Genomic DNA, 14,223 nt, shown 5'->3' on the forward strand with positions numbered 1-14,223 from the left:
TGGGCAGTTAACCTGAGACTCCAAATGCTTGGTGACAGAACGTAATGACAGAACCAGAAAGCATCTTCTGAATGTTTGAAGTTTTCAGACTTTTCCTTTAGCCACCCCCACTCTTTGCATGATCAGTAGCTCCCACCCAACTGCTGCTGTGGTGAAAAAAGCACAGAGTTCCCATGTGTTACAACGCAAATGTCACTTCTTTCTGCAGTGACTGAGACTGGCAGACACACAAACCACCTACACACTATGATATATCCTGGTTCCTGGACTAATACACTACCTAAAATATTTTGTAGACATTCTTTCTATTTGAAAAAGCTGAAACTTTAACAGTCTGTATCAATCTAGCAACTTTTTAATGTGGGCTGCAGCTGTGCTCAGAGCTTTCCTGTATCCTGAGGGATATCACACAGACACCAATGAGGCTAACATTTATCTGACAGGAGATGCTTCAGGGAAGGCTCATTGCCTCACGCACAGCAAATGTAATAAATGGTGAAGGTGAAACCATTAGTGACTATTCCACTTTTCCTAACGAAAGCAACAGACACGGAAACAAAATGGAACTTCAAATCTCTGTTCCATTTCCTACTTTCCACCATGCCAACTCTTAGTTTTACTGTAAGGTAAACTCTCTGAATGGTCTCTCATATTCATGTGTTACATGGAACACACTGCTCAAAGCCAAGGGAGGTACCACAGCTGCAATCTGATACAACCTGAAGAAAGATGAGAGTAGACAGTGGCTGAGTAAGAAGTGTCACTTGTTCTGTTTGGTTTTGTTTTGCCTGGTTCAAATTTGATTTTCTGTGTTTCTTGGGGATTTTTTCTGCATCTTACACACTTTTAAAAATATATATTTTTACTTCACAGATATAGAAATAAATGCTGAACAAACAAACATTATAGAATGCTAGATGGGCAAGGTGTACTTTGGTAAGTTGTTGGCAACAGGAAAAGCTATACTGCAGTCATTTTACTCTGTCAGTAAAACATAAATTGTTTGAAATCTATTCTATTAAAATACGGGTTGTAGCTGGAAAAGCTTTTTTCATAAAAAGAGATAAAACCAGCCTATATTGTGGAGTAAGGATTAGAAAGACCACAGTGTTATTCCACAAAAATCTTGGAATTACACAAGCATCTTGGCTTAACTCCAGTCTGACTAAACATATTTGTAAACCTAACACTTTCCTCCACAGTTCAGTGATGTTTTTTCTGTTCAAGAAATTTCCCAGGACTAAGCAGCACACTCATTTCTGAGACATCAATGCTTCTGTGTTTTCAGTGGTGTCTCAAGACTTGCATTCAAAGCACAGAGAAATCCAAGACCTCTTCAAGTCAAAAAGAACCCACTGAGGGCAAGATTTCATTCATAGTAAATAAAACATAACTGGGCACTTTGGGATGAAAAACATTTAAAAAAATGTAGTCTTACTAATGGAAGAAATGTATCAGAATTACAAGACTGTGCTTATTTTTACAGCTAAATAACATTAAAAATTACAAATATTGCTTTACAGTATTTTACTGTTCATATTTTATGGGAAGAATATTAAACAGCAGAAATGTCTGCACCAGAGTACAAACTTCAAAGAAACTAGCTGTAATATTTAATTTTGTTGATTTTTCACTAATTCCTCCTTTGTTCTATGGAGGGCTCAGTCTGAGGTTTCAACACAAGATGGCACTCTAAAGAGTGTTTCTTCTTTACTGGGAAAAAAATACTGATACACAGATGGTCTTTTAATTACCTTATTGAATATATTCTGAGATTTTTTTTTGTCCCATATAATTGTCTCACAGGTCTTTAAAACCCATTCAATCATGCTGTTCTACCAGTGGCTTTAGTATTTGCAAATGAGGAATTTGGGAAAGTACAGAACAGCAAGAAAGACATTAGCTTTACCAATTACACTACGTAAAAATTGAGTAAGATCGAAGAATTACAGAAAGGCTGAGGTTGGCAGGGTTCTCCAGAGGTCATCTAGTCTAACATCCTTGCTCAAGCACGGTCACCTGGAGTCAGCTGCCCTGAACAGACAGCTTTTGAATTTCTCCACAGATGTGGACTCCACAACCCCTCTGGGAAACTTATTTCCATGCTCAGTCATTTTCAAAAAGGTGAAAAAGGTAAAATGTGTTTCCTGTTTTTCCACTGAAACCTCCTGTGTTTCAGGTTGTATCCTCTGCCTCCTGTCATGTCACCGAACATCACCATAAAGGGCCTGGCCTCATCCTTTTTGCACCCTTCCTTCAAGCGTTTATAGACCTCAGTAAGATCCCACCTGTGCCTTCTTTTTTACAGGCTCTCAGCTTTTCCTCCTATATGATGTGCTCTAGCCCCTTTAATCATCTTAGTGACCCTTCAATGGACTTTCTCCAGCAGCTCCATCCCTTTCTTCTGCTGAGGAGCCCAGAAAGAACACAGCGTGCCCTCACCAGGGCTGCGTGCAGGCAAGATCAGTCTCTCCACACACACACAGAGAATTCTATTGCTTAAGGTAGCCCAGGATACCATGAACCTTCCACACCACAAGCGCACATTGCTGGCTCATGTTCAAGCTGGTGCCCTTTTCTGCCCAAGCCAAGCTGCTTTCCAGCTGGATGGCCCCCAGCATAAACTGGTGCCTGGGTTTGTTCCTGCCCAGCTGCAGGACTTTACGTTTCTCATAGTTGAACTGCAGAAGGTACCTGGCAGCCCACTGCTCCAGCCTGTCAAGGTCGCTCTGAACAGCACCATCGCTCTGGAGGACCACACACTTCTCCCATTTTTTTCATCATCTGCAAACTCTCTGAGAATACACCCTGAACCATCATCTAGGTGATTAATGAAGTCACTAAACAGGACCGGACGCACTACTGACCCCTGGGGTACACCGTAAGTTGCCGACCTCCGAGTAGATTTTACCCCACTGAACATCACACTCTGGGCCCAGACATCCAGCCAGTTTTCAGACTACCCGCCCCATCTCCTAAATCAGCCCACGCATCAACAGATTGTCTAAAAGGATCTCACAGCACACACTGCCAAAAGCCTTACTGAAGTCCAGGCAGACAATATCCACTGCTCTTCCCTCATCTACCAGACCAGTCTCTTCCTCACAGAAGTTTAATCAAGTCAGTCAAGTATGAATTCCCATTGGTAACTATTCATGATGATTTTCTTGTCCTTAATGTGCCTGGATATAGTTTTGAGGCTTAGCTGCTTCATCACCTTCCTACAGATCGAGGTGAGGGTGACCAGCACGGATTTATCTGGATCCTCTCCTTCTTGCCCTTCTTTAAGAGAGAACTGACATTTTCTTTCCTGCAGTCTTCAAATATGATATCACATTTTTATTACACTTCTTTTAATCAAATCCTTAAATATAATAACCACTTTTTTTAATGACTCATGATCTCATCACATAAAATGTTTGTAATAAAAGTACATGCTGAATTCCTAAAACAACTTATTTCTCTGCTATTACACCAGCAAAACTGTTGCATTATTAAAATGCAACTTAGTCCTTCCATAGAATATTCTAGTAATAATAAAATGAAGAATTTTATACAACATTAAAAAAAGTTAATAGCCTTCTAACATTGAACCAAATAATGTTTAGGTTTCTATATTACATTCTTAGATCTGCTTTGGAAAATACATTTTTTAGCTAGATGAACCAAACCAGATGGTTCAAAAGGACCTTTAGAGGTCAGTCAGTACTTTTATTCTGTCATACAGTAGTAACTTTATCTAAACTTAATCCAAAATTTTAGATAAAGCTGAAGTAAGTTTTTCCTAAACCTTTATCAAACATCGTAACAGGTTGCTTAGAGAGGCTGTGCAGTCTCCGTCCTTGGAGATCTTCAAAACCCAGTGAAATGCAGTGAATGAAACAAATTCCAGTTTCAGGTATTTTTCACTTGAAACACATGCCCCATGTGAAAATATTTCTGTTCTTCAGAATGGGTTTTGTGGAAGTCATTCAACTTTCCTAATTTAATTTCTAATATTTAATCTAATATTGTAGACTGACAGAAATCAGGATGATCTATGTAACTATTTCAACAACAGAGATGTGAATGATATACCAAGTGATTGAAAATGTTAGGGAAAAAAAAAAGCATTTCAGAATATGTTACTGAAACAGTCCAAGTCTAGCCATTAATTACAAACAAATAACAGCCAATTCTCACTCATCTAAACAACTTCTCTGTTGAAAACGAATTCAAGACAGTAAAATAAAGGCTAATAATTCCAATGACCAGATCCTCACTTTGTTCAGTAGATTTACCAAGTCTGCCTTCTGTGTGTCTCCTCCACAAAACCTGTGTTTGACCTCTCAACAACCCTTTTTCAAAACAGAGCAAGGAGCAACTTCAGAAGCTGGCAGAGGTCCTGAGAGCTGTGTAGCACAGGTTGCCTTGAAGGAGGATGCACTGTGATTCTTTATATGAGTTAAGGGAGCTGTTGGGATGTGCAGGCTGCAGTCCCAGCACTTAATAATGATTTCAAAGCCTTTTTTTAATCTTTCTGTGAGAAGTGAAATATGCAGGATTCCGATAATCATTAGAAATGACTGCATGAAACAGTATTGGTCCATGTTATGTAAGAGCTTAAATAAATACTTTTATTCTTAGGATCCATGTATTAATTGCATTTTTCCTCTGCTTTGCAGAACAACTGCAAATCATTCCTCACAGTGATTTCAAGCAATTTTCTGATTTTTGTGGTACTCTATGTAAGTGTGCATCTCTAAATATCCAACTCGGCTTTTATAACTTCTGGTGCACTGCAAATAATCCTTAGACCTCACTGTGCTTTTGAAATAAATACAGAAGAACCATGCTATGATGAGAAGTTTCACTCATCCCCATCTTATCTAGGAAAGGTGTGAATACTTACAGGAAAACATTGCCTACTTTACTACTGTGTTTTTTTCTAAAGGGGATGGAATGAAGCAATGGACTCTGGGTCCTTATAAAGAAGAGTGTTACAACTCCATGATACGTTATAGTAGTTTACCAAGACTCCTTCCATTCCAGCGAATCCTCGTTCTTCTCCTTCACAGCAATATAGATGCAGTTCAAATGTGAGGGCATTAGGTTTGGGCATGTTCTAAGGTCACCCACCCCATCTACCTAATGCGTTTTGTTTTCTACACCCACAAACTTCTAGTAAATACACAGGGTTTTTTTATTTTTATTTAACACAAACTGTGTTAAATACACAGTTCCTCTGTGTATTTAACTCTGGTCTTCTGTATTTCAGGGAATTTTGGAGCTCAAAAGACAAATGGCTATTCTCAAAGAATATTCACTTTGCTGTGTTAAGAAATTCCTAAGAGAAATCTGAGAATTTCTTACTTATTTATCTTCAGTAAGCCAATAAAGCAGCCCCTTTATTTATGCTCAATAAGGGACCAAGATGGCCTAACAACACCCAGAGATTTCAATGTACAAAAGGATCCCTGAACCAGCAGGGAACATTAGCATGATTAAATAATTACTGAAGCTCTGGAGTAAGGCAGATGTCCACTGTAAAAGCATGAAGTCAAACATATGCAATTGTGTCATGAAGCTGTTCTGCAACAGAACCTTCCATACAATGATACATCTGCTATGTGGATCTAGTGCTTAAATTAAGCCATACAAAATGAGATATCTTGTTGTCATCAAGTGGTTGTTATCTTATGGGAGAGAAAATGTCAAGATTTTTAAAAAGTAACTTAAATTGAAATAGATATTAGAGCCAGACTATTCCCACAGAAAAATTTATTTAGGAAAATGAAACACAATACTGAGAAGAAAGCTTTCTGAGAGAGATTAAGACACTTTATAAAAGACAAAAATTATAAAAGATAAAATTATAGCCTGCAGAAAGAAAAAACTTTATCTCTCAGTTTCACATGGTTTCTTCAGCTGTTGTGAGCATGAGACATCTGAATTGAGCAAGTCAGTAATAACCAGCACAAAAAACTATGTACAGCATTAAGAGTTTGTAAGTAGGTATAGCACTTCACAGCATTAAAAGACTGTAATTGTTGTGTGATGGCAATTTTGAGGTTTTTAAACTGCATTTATGACAATTAATAAACGACACTATAGTTCAGGAAGGGCACCAGGCTAACATACAGGAGGATTAGAAAATCAAAGTTTTCTGTGGCTTCTTTATAACTGCATGAAACTCCATAAAATATCAGAAAATCAAGCCTACATAAATATTAAAGTATCTTTTCAAGCAATAATTTTATTATGCTTTTATAAATTCATAGGCCTTCTCTGCTGTTGGAAAAAAAGGTCAAAAATATAGAAAGTCACCACAAAGGAGACATGAGCCTGTGTGCATCTGTGTGGCGGAACAAAACTTTAAAGGGAGAAGCTGATGAATGGCCCAGAGCTATTTAGTCTGCGGCACCTCTGGTAGCACAGCCTGCTACAGAGAGAGCCTTTGGATGCAGGCATCTGTAGAAAAAGAGATCTGGACACTCTTGCTAAGCACACCATAGCAAGGCACCTACCGTTACAAAACACGGTGAAGTTACTGTGCTGTCAAAACAGAGAACTCTTTACAAAGGTCACGGATCCTCAGTAAGGCTACTCTGCATGTAGCCTTGTCTTAAATGAAAGCCTGCTGTATTCTTGTAATAAAAGTACTCTGTTTCTGAGATCTGCTCTTGCAGCAGTACTAAACATAAAATGCTCTTTCTCTTCACGTACATTATATAACTAAACATGTATGCATGTATGTGTGTGTGCAGCTGAAGCATGTCAATAAAGCTCACAAACTGACTACTTTAAGCTTCCCCTGGCCACTCTCAGGAGAGTGAAGCATAGATTTCCTTAACACACTCTACAGCAAGCTAATGCTCAATTCAAACTGAGATCCTTCCTCACCTTCTACAGAACTGCAAACTCATTAATGGCTCTATATTGCTTATTGAGTCATTCAAGCATACACACAGCATGCTAAATTTCTTCCTGGTATCTAATTTTTCCTAGGTTACATAATGACACTCTTTCATTTTTCCCAAGCTTGTCAGGTTATGCTCCTTCAAAGGCACTGATGAATATATGTTCAGGGGCAAATATGGTTGCAGCTTCTTCCGTTGTGAAGTGCTGACAAACTCTTAAACAGACAGCTACAAAATGACCCTTCTTGAAATTGAAGACACAAAAGAGTAATTCTCGGACGTTTTAATCTTTATGGTGGGAAAAAAAGAATTAAGACTTCTTTTATTTAGAGCAGATAACTTTCCATTCAGTTTTTTTTTTTTTAGTAGAATAAATCCTACCATTTGCTTTGACCTATGGATAATAGATAAACTCCAGTAAGCTAAATAATTATGTTTTTCAAACTTTACTCACTCTCCAAACACTACTGACTTTGATTTATCTCATTCTGTCACAGGTAATATACACAGCAGTGCATTCAAAGACAAATAATAAGGAACTCATGCCTTTTTTACAGGTTCTAATAAGTATTGGCTACTGAAAAGTATGTCAGAAAACCTTACTTTTAAAAGATAGATATGAGCTTGAAGAAGCAAAAATAACACCTGATTGGATATCCAAAAGTACAGGGGTTTAACCGTGACTTTAAACAGCGTTAACTGGATATATGTATGCTTTTTCAAATCCTGCTAGCAGCCTATTTGCACACCCTGCCTGCAGTCAGAATACCTGACCCTGGTGCCAGTCAGTGTCATGGGGAACCACACTGGAGTGATTTCTGCTACCAGGTAGAGCAATAATCCTCCTGAATATAGTTCCATGAAACTATCATAGATGAGGTCTGCTTCAGCTTACGTGCAGTTGCTTCCCACACTGTGCAGAAATTGTCAGGTGTCAGACCATTTGCACACTGGAGTTAAATTTTCCACGGCTTTAATCTTTTAAGGTTATTCATGCTTCCACTGGATGAAGGGCAGGTGAAACAAGAGGATTCTAAACTGCAAGACCAGCCCTAAAGCTAAGAACTGTATTCTGTTTCACAAAGCTGCACTGATCCAGCAGCTCCAGGCAGAATGTGTCTCTCATGACCCATCTTACTCTTTTCCACGGTACACATTCACCAACTGCATGAGAGAGGCTACAATGATCAGCAGGCAAAATTCTGTTCCCAGTCATATGGGAATGAAAGGAAGAGCTGCCTAACTGGCCAGACTTTGTGCATACTGAGCCACAACAGTGCCCCTAGACTAGGCCACTGCTAGATCAGGCACTTCACAGAGCATCTCATTCTACTGCCTTTTTTATCACATTTGAGGGTGGCTCATTTCAGCAGCCTGTGAGCAAAACAAGGTCAGAAAAACTTCACAGAGTGGTGGCATTAACACCAGTGTATGTAAATACCATAGTCATGGCTTGATAAAAGCTCAGGGATGAAGTGTCCTAAGCTTTCAGAAGAACACCAGTGCACTGGGAAAGCACCCCAATGCACTTCTCTGTGTTACCTGGCTGTGACTACTGCAGCACAAGAGTGTTCAGGGAAATACATGCCCACTTTATATTTCTGTGGTATGATACAAATCTGTTTTCTCTCTCCCTTGCTTCTAAGACCTTTTTTTTTTCAAATTTACAGCAAAATCTAATTCATATGCTTTACAATTTTGCATCTCAGAAGAATATTAGAATGAAACACATTTGAAATAATTCAACAGTTCTCCAACAGGTTTGTAAGGTCCACAGCTATTTAATGCACTATAAAATGTGTTGTTTACCAGCAGACCACTTACCCTCAGCATAGGGCCATTCTGGAACACATGAGGTTCATCACAAACTACACAGTATTCATTCAGCACTGGTATCCGCTGCTCAGCAAATTCAATAGTCTGAGAACAACGAAAATAAGAATAACAACATCTGCTTAAAAATAATTAACAGTCAGCTCATGCTCCACAGTGTTTCATAAATGAGTAAGATATGACATCCTACCTGCACAAGGAAGCCACGGTCTCGCACCGGAATGCATTTTGCACCATAATTTTGCTGCAAGGGAGAAGTTGAGGCAACTTCAGTGTTGGCAGACTAATTATAAGGAAACAGTAAAGCATTTATAAATTTTTGCATGTAAATATGTTAACCAAACAATTTGCAGCTAAAAAGATCTCTCATTTGCGTGAACCAGACATTAAAAATAATCAAACCTTTTACTGTTTACTGGGTGTGGGGTAGGTTTTAAGTATTTCTTTTTAGTTCTTAAATCTGATGAAGTATCTCACCATCCCAAAAACTTCAGTCTCAAATGGAAACACCAGTGCCTCCACTCCATCCTAATAAACTATTGGTAACTTCCATTATGCTTTCACTGCGTATTGTCTATCCAAATATGGGCTATATGTTAAGGCTTGAAAGACTACTGTAATTCTCAGCAACGCTGAAAACCTTTTTATTTTGTATGTACTAAGGTCTCACTTCTGCAAACACTGCACTAACAGATCTTTATACTCAGATACTACTCAAATTCTTTTTTTTTCAGCACACAACAATATAAATTAGAAGTAACTTCTATTACAAGAGTCAGTAAGGTTCAGACTTCCCTCCAGATTGACATCTATTTCAATCAAACCTTGTTTTGAATAAGAGATCAGGTCCGTTTACAATGTTTTGGGGGTTTTTTTTATAGGGTTACTTCCTTTCATTTCTCTACTGTTTAATTGCTTAACTGCTTTTCCATTTTTCTTCTGGGCAACAATACTATTTGTATTCATATATGAGAGTAATATTTTAGCTGAGAATTGAAGAGAACTCAGTATCTTGATTCATCACTTCTACATTCCACTGATTTCAAATTGCAGCTAGGCACCCAGGTAACCCATATATCTGGTGCCTGCATATAAAATGTGAAATAAGACTGCTGATGCCCTTCCACTAACATGAGTCAAACTGCATCTTACCATGTATGTAATGATCTTCCCTCAAAGTAAGTGTATTCAAGCAATAAATTATGGGTAGCTTTACAGGCTGCCAAGCAGGGCTTGCCTTTCTTCCCTATCAGCTGATAACATCAGTGATGAAACTTAGTCAGCTCTTCATTATCTTACAAAAACCAAAGGGACTTTTCCTATTAACGTCAGAAGAGAGAAGTCTTGCTGTGTTAATACATCCTCTGCTGAATCAGAAAAAAGTGCATCTCTAAACTGCAACAAGTGAAAGTCTGATAGCTCATGTTAAATTAATTTTGCTGTGCACTTCACATAAATCAACCACACACCATATATAAAAATGACCTTATGATAGTTATTCCTGCTTTTAGATCTGATGAGGATAGCTTAAAGCTCACTAAACTAAATTACCATGAAACATAGTGCACTCAACGTAATTTCATTATTTAGAATGCACTATTTTAAACATATGTATGGCATCTAAAGGAAGAATCAGCTTCCAAGGTACCACCAGGCAAAGGGAGTGGAGAAAACTATTTTCTAAACACTTCTCCCCAGATCAAACACAGAAAACAGGCTGGTGCCATGAAAGACTGCAAACAAACCCACTCTTCCTTCTAAAGTAAAAAAGCCATCTTTTAAGAGGCATAGGCAGCAGAATTGATTTTGAGAGCTCTTTCTTAAATGTAAGAGTATGTGCTACCCTTTGTTTTCCCAATCGATCATGTCTCTGGGGAAACTAAGAGGGCCAATGTGGGCCCAATTCTTTGCATGGCCCCTGATGTCCTGCACGTCTGAAGGTTTAACCCTCCACAAATCACAAATGTGCAAGAGGTGAGTGGAACCGTGACTGCATTACTTCCCGTGTGATGATGATGATGATGATGATGACAATGATGACGGCAGATGCAAACACCAGAAGAAGGGGTGACATGGCACTCAAACCATCTAATGGACAGATGCTTCCCCCACGAAGCAAAGGGGGGAATGAGAAAAGTCCTGTGCAATCAAGCTAATTTTGCAGCACAGAAGTGCACACTCTGCCTTTTTCCTGCAGGAAGTATGCAGGGAAGGAAATGGGTGACTGAACTTTTCCCATGGCCAGCAGCTGTGCATTGAGCTCCACTCAACACAACACATAAAATCTCTGTCCTGACCACAGCAAATTCTGATTTTATAACTTAAGTGTATGTGCTTGCACAGCTGTTTGAATCCTCCTTAAAAAGCTGACTCCATTGCTCTTGTCTTCCAATATGTCCAATATAGTCACTAACATATATCCTAGGTACTAATGACTTCGCATAAAAAGCATAACACACATCTGGAAAAGAATAGGAGGAGAATGAGTAAAATACAAAAAAATACTACGCACAGCAGCTTGTGAAGGTGTTGATGAAGATGGTGTTAAGATACCAATAAGCCCTGAGGTAAGAGAGAGCCTCCTGCTCTCTGCCATGGTGGACTCCTTGAAAGGCTCCATTTTGGATGATTTAGGGGCATTGGAGTAAGTCTTGCTGAGCAACTTATGATTCTTCAATCCATCCAATTCTTCCATTCTAAGGTTACTGGAGTAGGATCTGCTTAAAAGTTTGTGGGGCTTCAAGGTGCTGTTGTGCTCACATCGAGGATCCCCAGAGCACGACCTATTTAACACCTTATGGGGCTTTAAAGTGATGCACTCCTCCTGCTTGGCAGCTGCAGAGCAAGCACGACTCAGCAGTTTGTGCGATCTAATAGCCATTGTCTGTTCAGCCCTCGGGTCACTCGACAACGAGCGGCCAAAGGTTCTGTGAGATTTTGTGGCACACACATCCTCCGCCTTCACTGTGCTAGAACAAGTCCTTCTCAATAGTTTGTGAGTCTTGGAGATGCCATCCTGTTCTGACTTCAGTTTCGATTTATTTTTACCACAGCCAGGTGGAGGATAACTTGGCGACCTTAGAATAAAGAAGAGGGCAGAGTTGGAGAATAATCAAAATCCTGGGCAAATCAAGTATGATCACACAGATGTAACACTTTTTAAGTGTCACTTGTCTTTATGTTTTTCACTAGTGATAAATGCAGCCCAAACTTTTAAAATATCAACAGCTGTATGTAAGACATATTCCAATACCAAAACAAACAACTTACTCCTATTTACACACAAACTCATCAATCAAAAAGACAGTTAACTACTTAAGTAGAAGTTAGAGCTGTGACCTTACAGCTTTTTGTAAAGATCTCTGTGTCTCAAAACAAACCAATTGCTGAGGAAATTATCTTTGAAATAAAATCCACATCTTATAACTTATTTTCCTTATCAAAATCTATCTTTTCTCTGGATCATGGCATGATCCCATCAAAGTTATTGTCTTTTGGACAAGGCATAACAAATTCTATGTTCAGATCCAATGGAAGATACCATGAGCAGTGAAACTTGGAGACATTAAATCAAATTTAATTCAGATAAAAAGGACATTATTTTAAAAGCATCATAATAACCTGGGCACCTTGTGAAAGACAAGTTTATATACGTCTTTCTGGTTTTAGACAAATTCTAGCTCTGTAACACCAGAAATGAGAATGTGAGAGACCTAAATTACAAATGCAGGAAGTAAAGAACGAAAGATTTTTATGAAACAACATTCACACAGTCCCATTTCTGTAAGGTTCACATTTGCCTGCCCTTGCAAGGTAAGAACATGTAACAGGTATGCTGAATCATTTTATAAGCAACACCAATCTTTAGAGTACTTTTTTTTTCTTGTGTTTGCATCAAATAGAGAAGTAAAAACCCAAGGAGAGAGGCTGGCAGGTTTCCCCACCCTGTTAGCAAGCGTTGACAGTGGAGGACGCACGTGGAGGCTGCTGATTCACTGTAGCAGCTGGCTCACCATCACCCTCCTGCAGACAGGAGGTAGGAATGATGTCCTGGGGACAGAGAGGGTCCCTGCATTTGGACTGAGCCATCTCTGGACTTTGGCTGCCAAATCAAGAGGAAAATGGGCTGGTTTTTCATGTCCTTTCTGAATAAAACCAAACCCTAACCTACAGCCTGTGCTTGGCAGCAGCGTATGGCATGGTAGGGAACGGATAAGCCTTCTACTTAAAACATCATTTCTCCTCCTCTGCCTTTGAATAGACAGACAATCTTTAGTCATCTTTGACATTCCCCCCTTTTGCAATGTGAGTGATTGCTGTATTCTATCTCTTTTTCACACCCTGAATTTAGAATGGCAAAATTCCTCGAGAAGAAAGAATATTCAAAGAAGCATTCAATTGAAATTCAGTAACTGAATTGAAGGGGTGATCTGTCAACCCTCCATAAGAAGGAAAACACACTAGAGTAAATAGTCACAATCCTGAAAGAGGTAAAATCAGAGCCTGATTCTACGTATACTTACGAGTATGAGCAACTGGCAGAAATCATATTAAATGCAACTGAACTATTCATAAGCTTTTTCTTATGCTTTTTAATGCCTTTTTTCTTTGAAATTCTGTGCCTGCATTTCAGAAGTGGAAAACATTAATGTAGTAAAATACTGGAGAGGGGAGGGTGCTCAGCATCTTTAAAAATCAGTCTTTCATTAATGACCATTCCAGTTTTAAAAAACTAAATATACAAACTGCTGTAGAAAGAAGAGCCGGACAAATACAGGTTTTTGAAATACACATAACATATACTATACATACATATTACTTGTATATATGTTATTTCTATTTTTATTCTTGCTATTCAAGTAAAGATAAAATAAAGATACAAACACAAGTTAAAATAAAACTAACTCTTTCCAGTTCTAGATCTAACATGGCTCTTTCAGAGAGCACAGCACTGAAATGATCTAGCTTCTAATAATCTTAGAAGCTGCAGCAGTACCTAGTTCACTCCTGATATCATGCAATGCAGGACTGGAAACCCATGAGGTAAGATATAAATAGAGCACTTCTCTGTGGAGAGAAGTCAAGATTTCACCTTGTGAAGATTTTGAACAGTTTATGGTGATAACAGCACATTTTCCTTGCTATTACCTGCGCAATGTAGAAAAGATGTGCAGAGGGGATTTCACCTTTTTGTCAGACACCTTCTTATTGTGCGTACAATTAGATTTCTCTTTACTGTTCTTCCACTGTTGTGTAACAAATGTCTGCATGATTCTGCAAATTAAGAAAGAAAAAAAGGTTTTCTTATCCCAGAGAGGACATAGTCATTTTAATAGTACAGTCTCAGTGGTCACCATGTAGGTGTGAGGCAATGTTCTCACTCTACAGCTGAAGTTTTCTGTCACGTATGTGGACTGATGATTGGGTGCCTCAGCTCCTCAAAAACCCTTTTTTTCCCACACAGAACTAATTTAACAAGGGACTCTCGAAG

General features: G+C 38.7%; 1 protein-coding gene across 2 annotated transcripts in view; it reads right to left on the reverse strand.

Annotated features, from left to right (window-relative positions):
• PARP8 (poly(ADP-ribose) polymerase family member 8) overlaps positions 1-14,223 on the reverse strand; it is a 124,385-nt gene that overhangs the window by 24,061 nt on the left and 86,101 nt on the right. The window contains exons 11-15 of one of the 2 annotated variants that reach the window (XM_032095971.1): positions 13,881-14,006; positions 13,256-13,354; positions 11,245-11,809; positions 8,923-8,976; positions 8,724-8,819 (exon numbers count right to left, since the gene is read on the reverse strand). In XM_032095971.1, coding sequence (XP_031951862.1) covers positions 8,724-8,819; positions 8,923-8,976; positions 11,245-11,809; positions 13,256-13,354; positions 13,881-14,006 — 940 coding nt within the window. The remainder of the gene's footprint in view (positions 1-8,723; positions 8,820-8,922; positions 8,977-11,244; positions 11,810-13,255; positions 13,355-13,880; positions 14,007-14,223) is intronic. The other variant, XM_032095972.1, reaches the window with a different exon arrangement.

Source organism: Corvus moneduloides, chromosome Z (genome assembly GCF_009650955.1).
Source record: "Corvus moneduloides isolate bCorMon1 chromosome Z, bCorMon1.pri, whole genome shotgun sequence".
Lineage (NCBI taxonomy): Eukaryota > Metazoa > Chordata > Aves > Passeriformes > Corvidae > Corvus > Corvus moneduloides.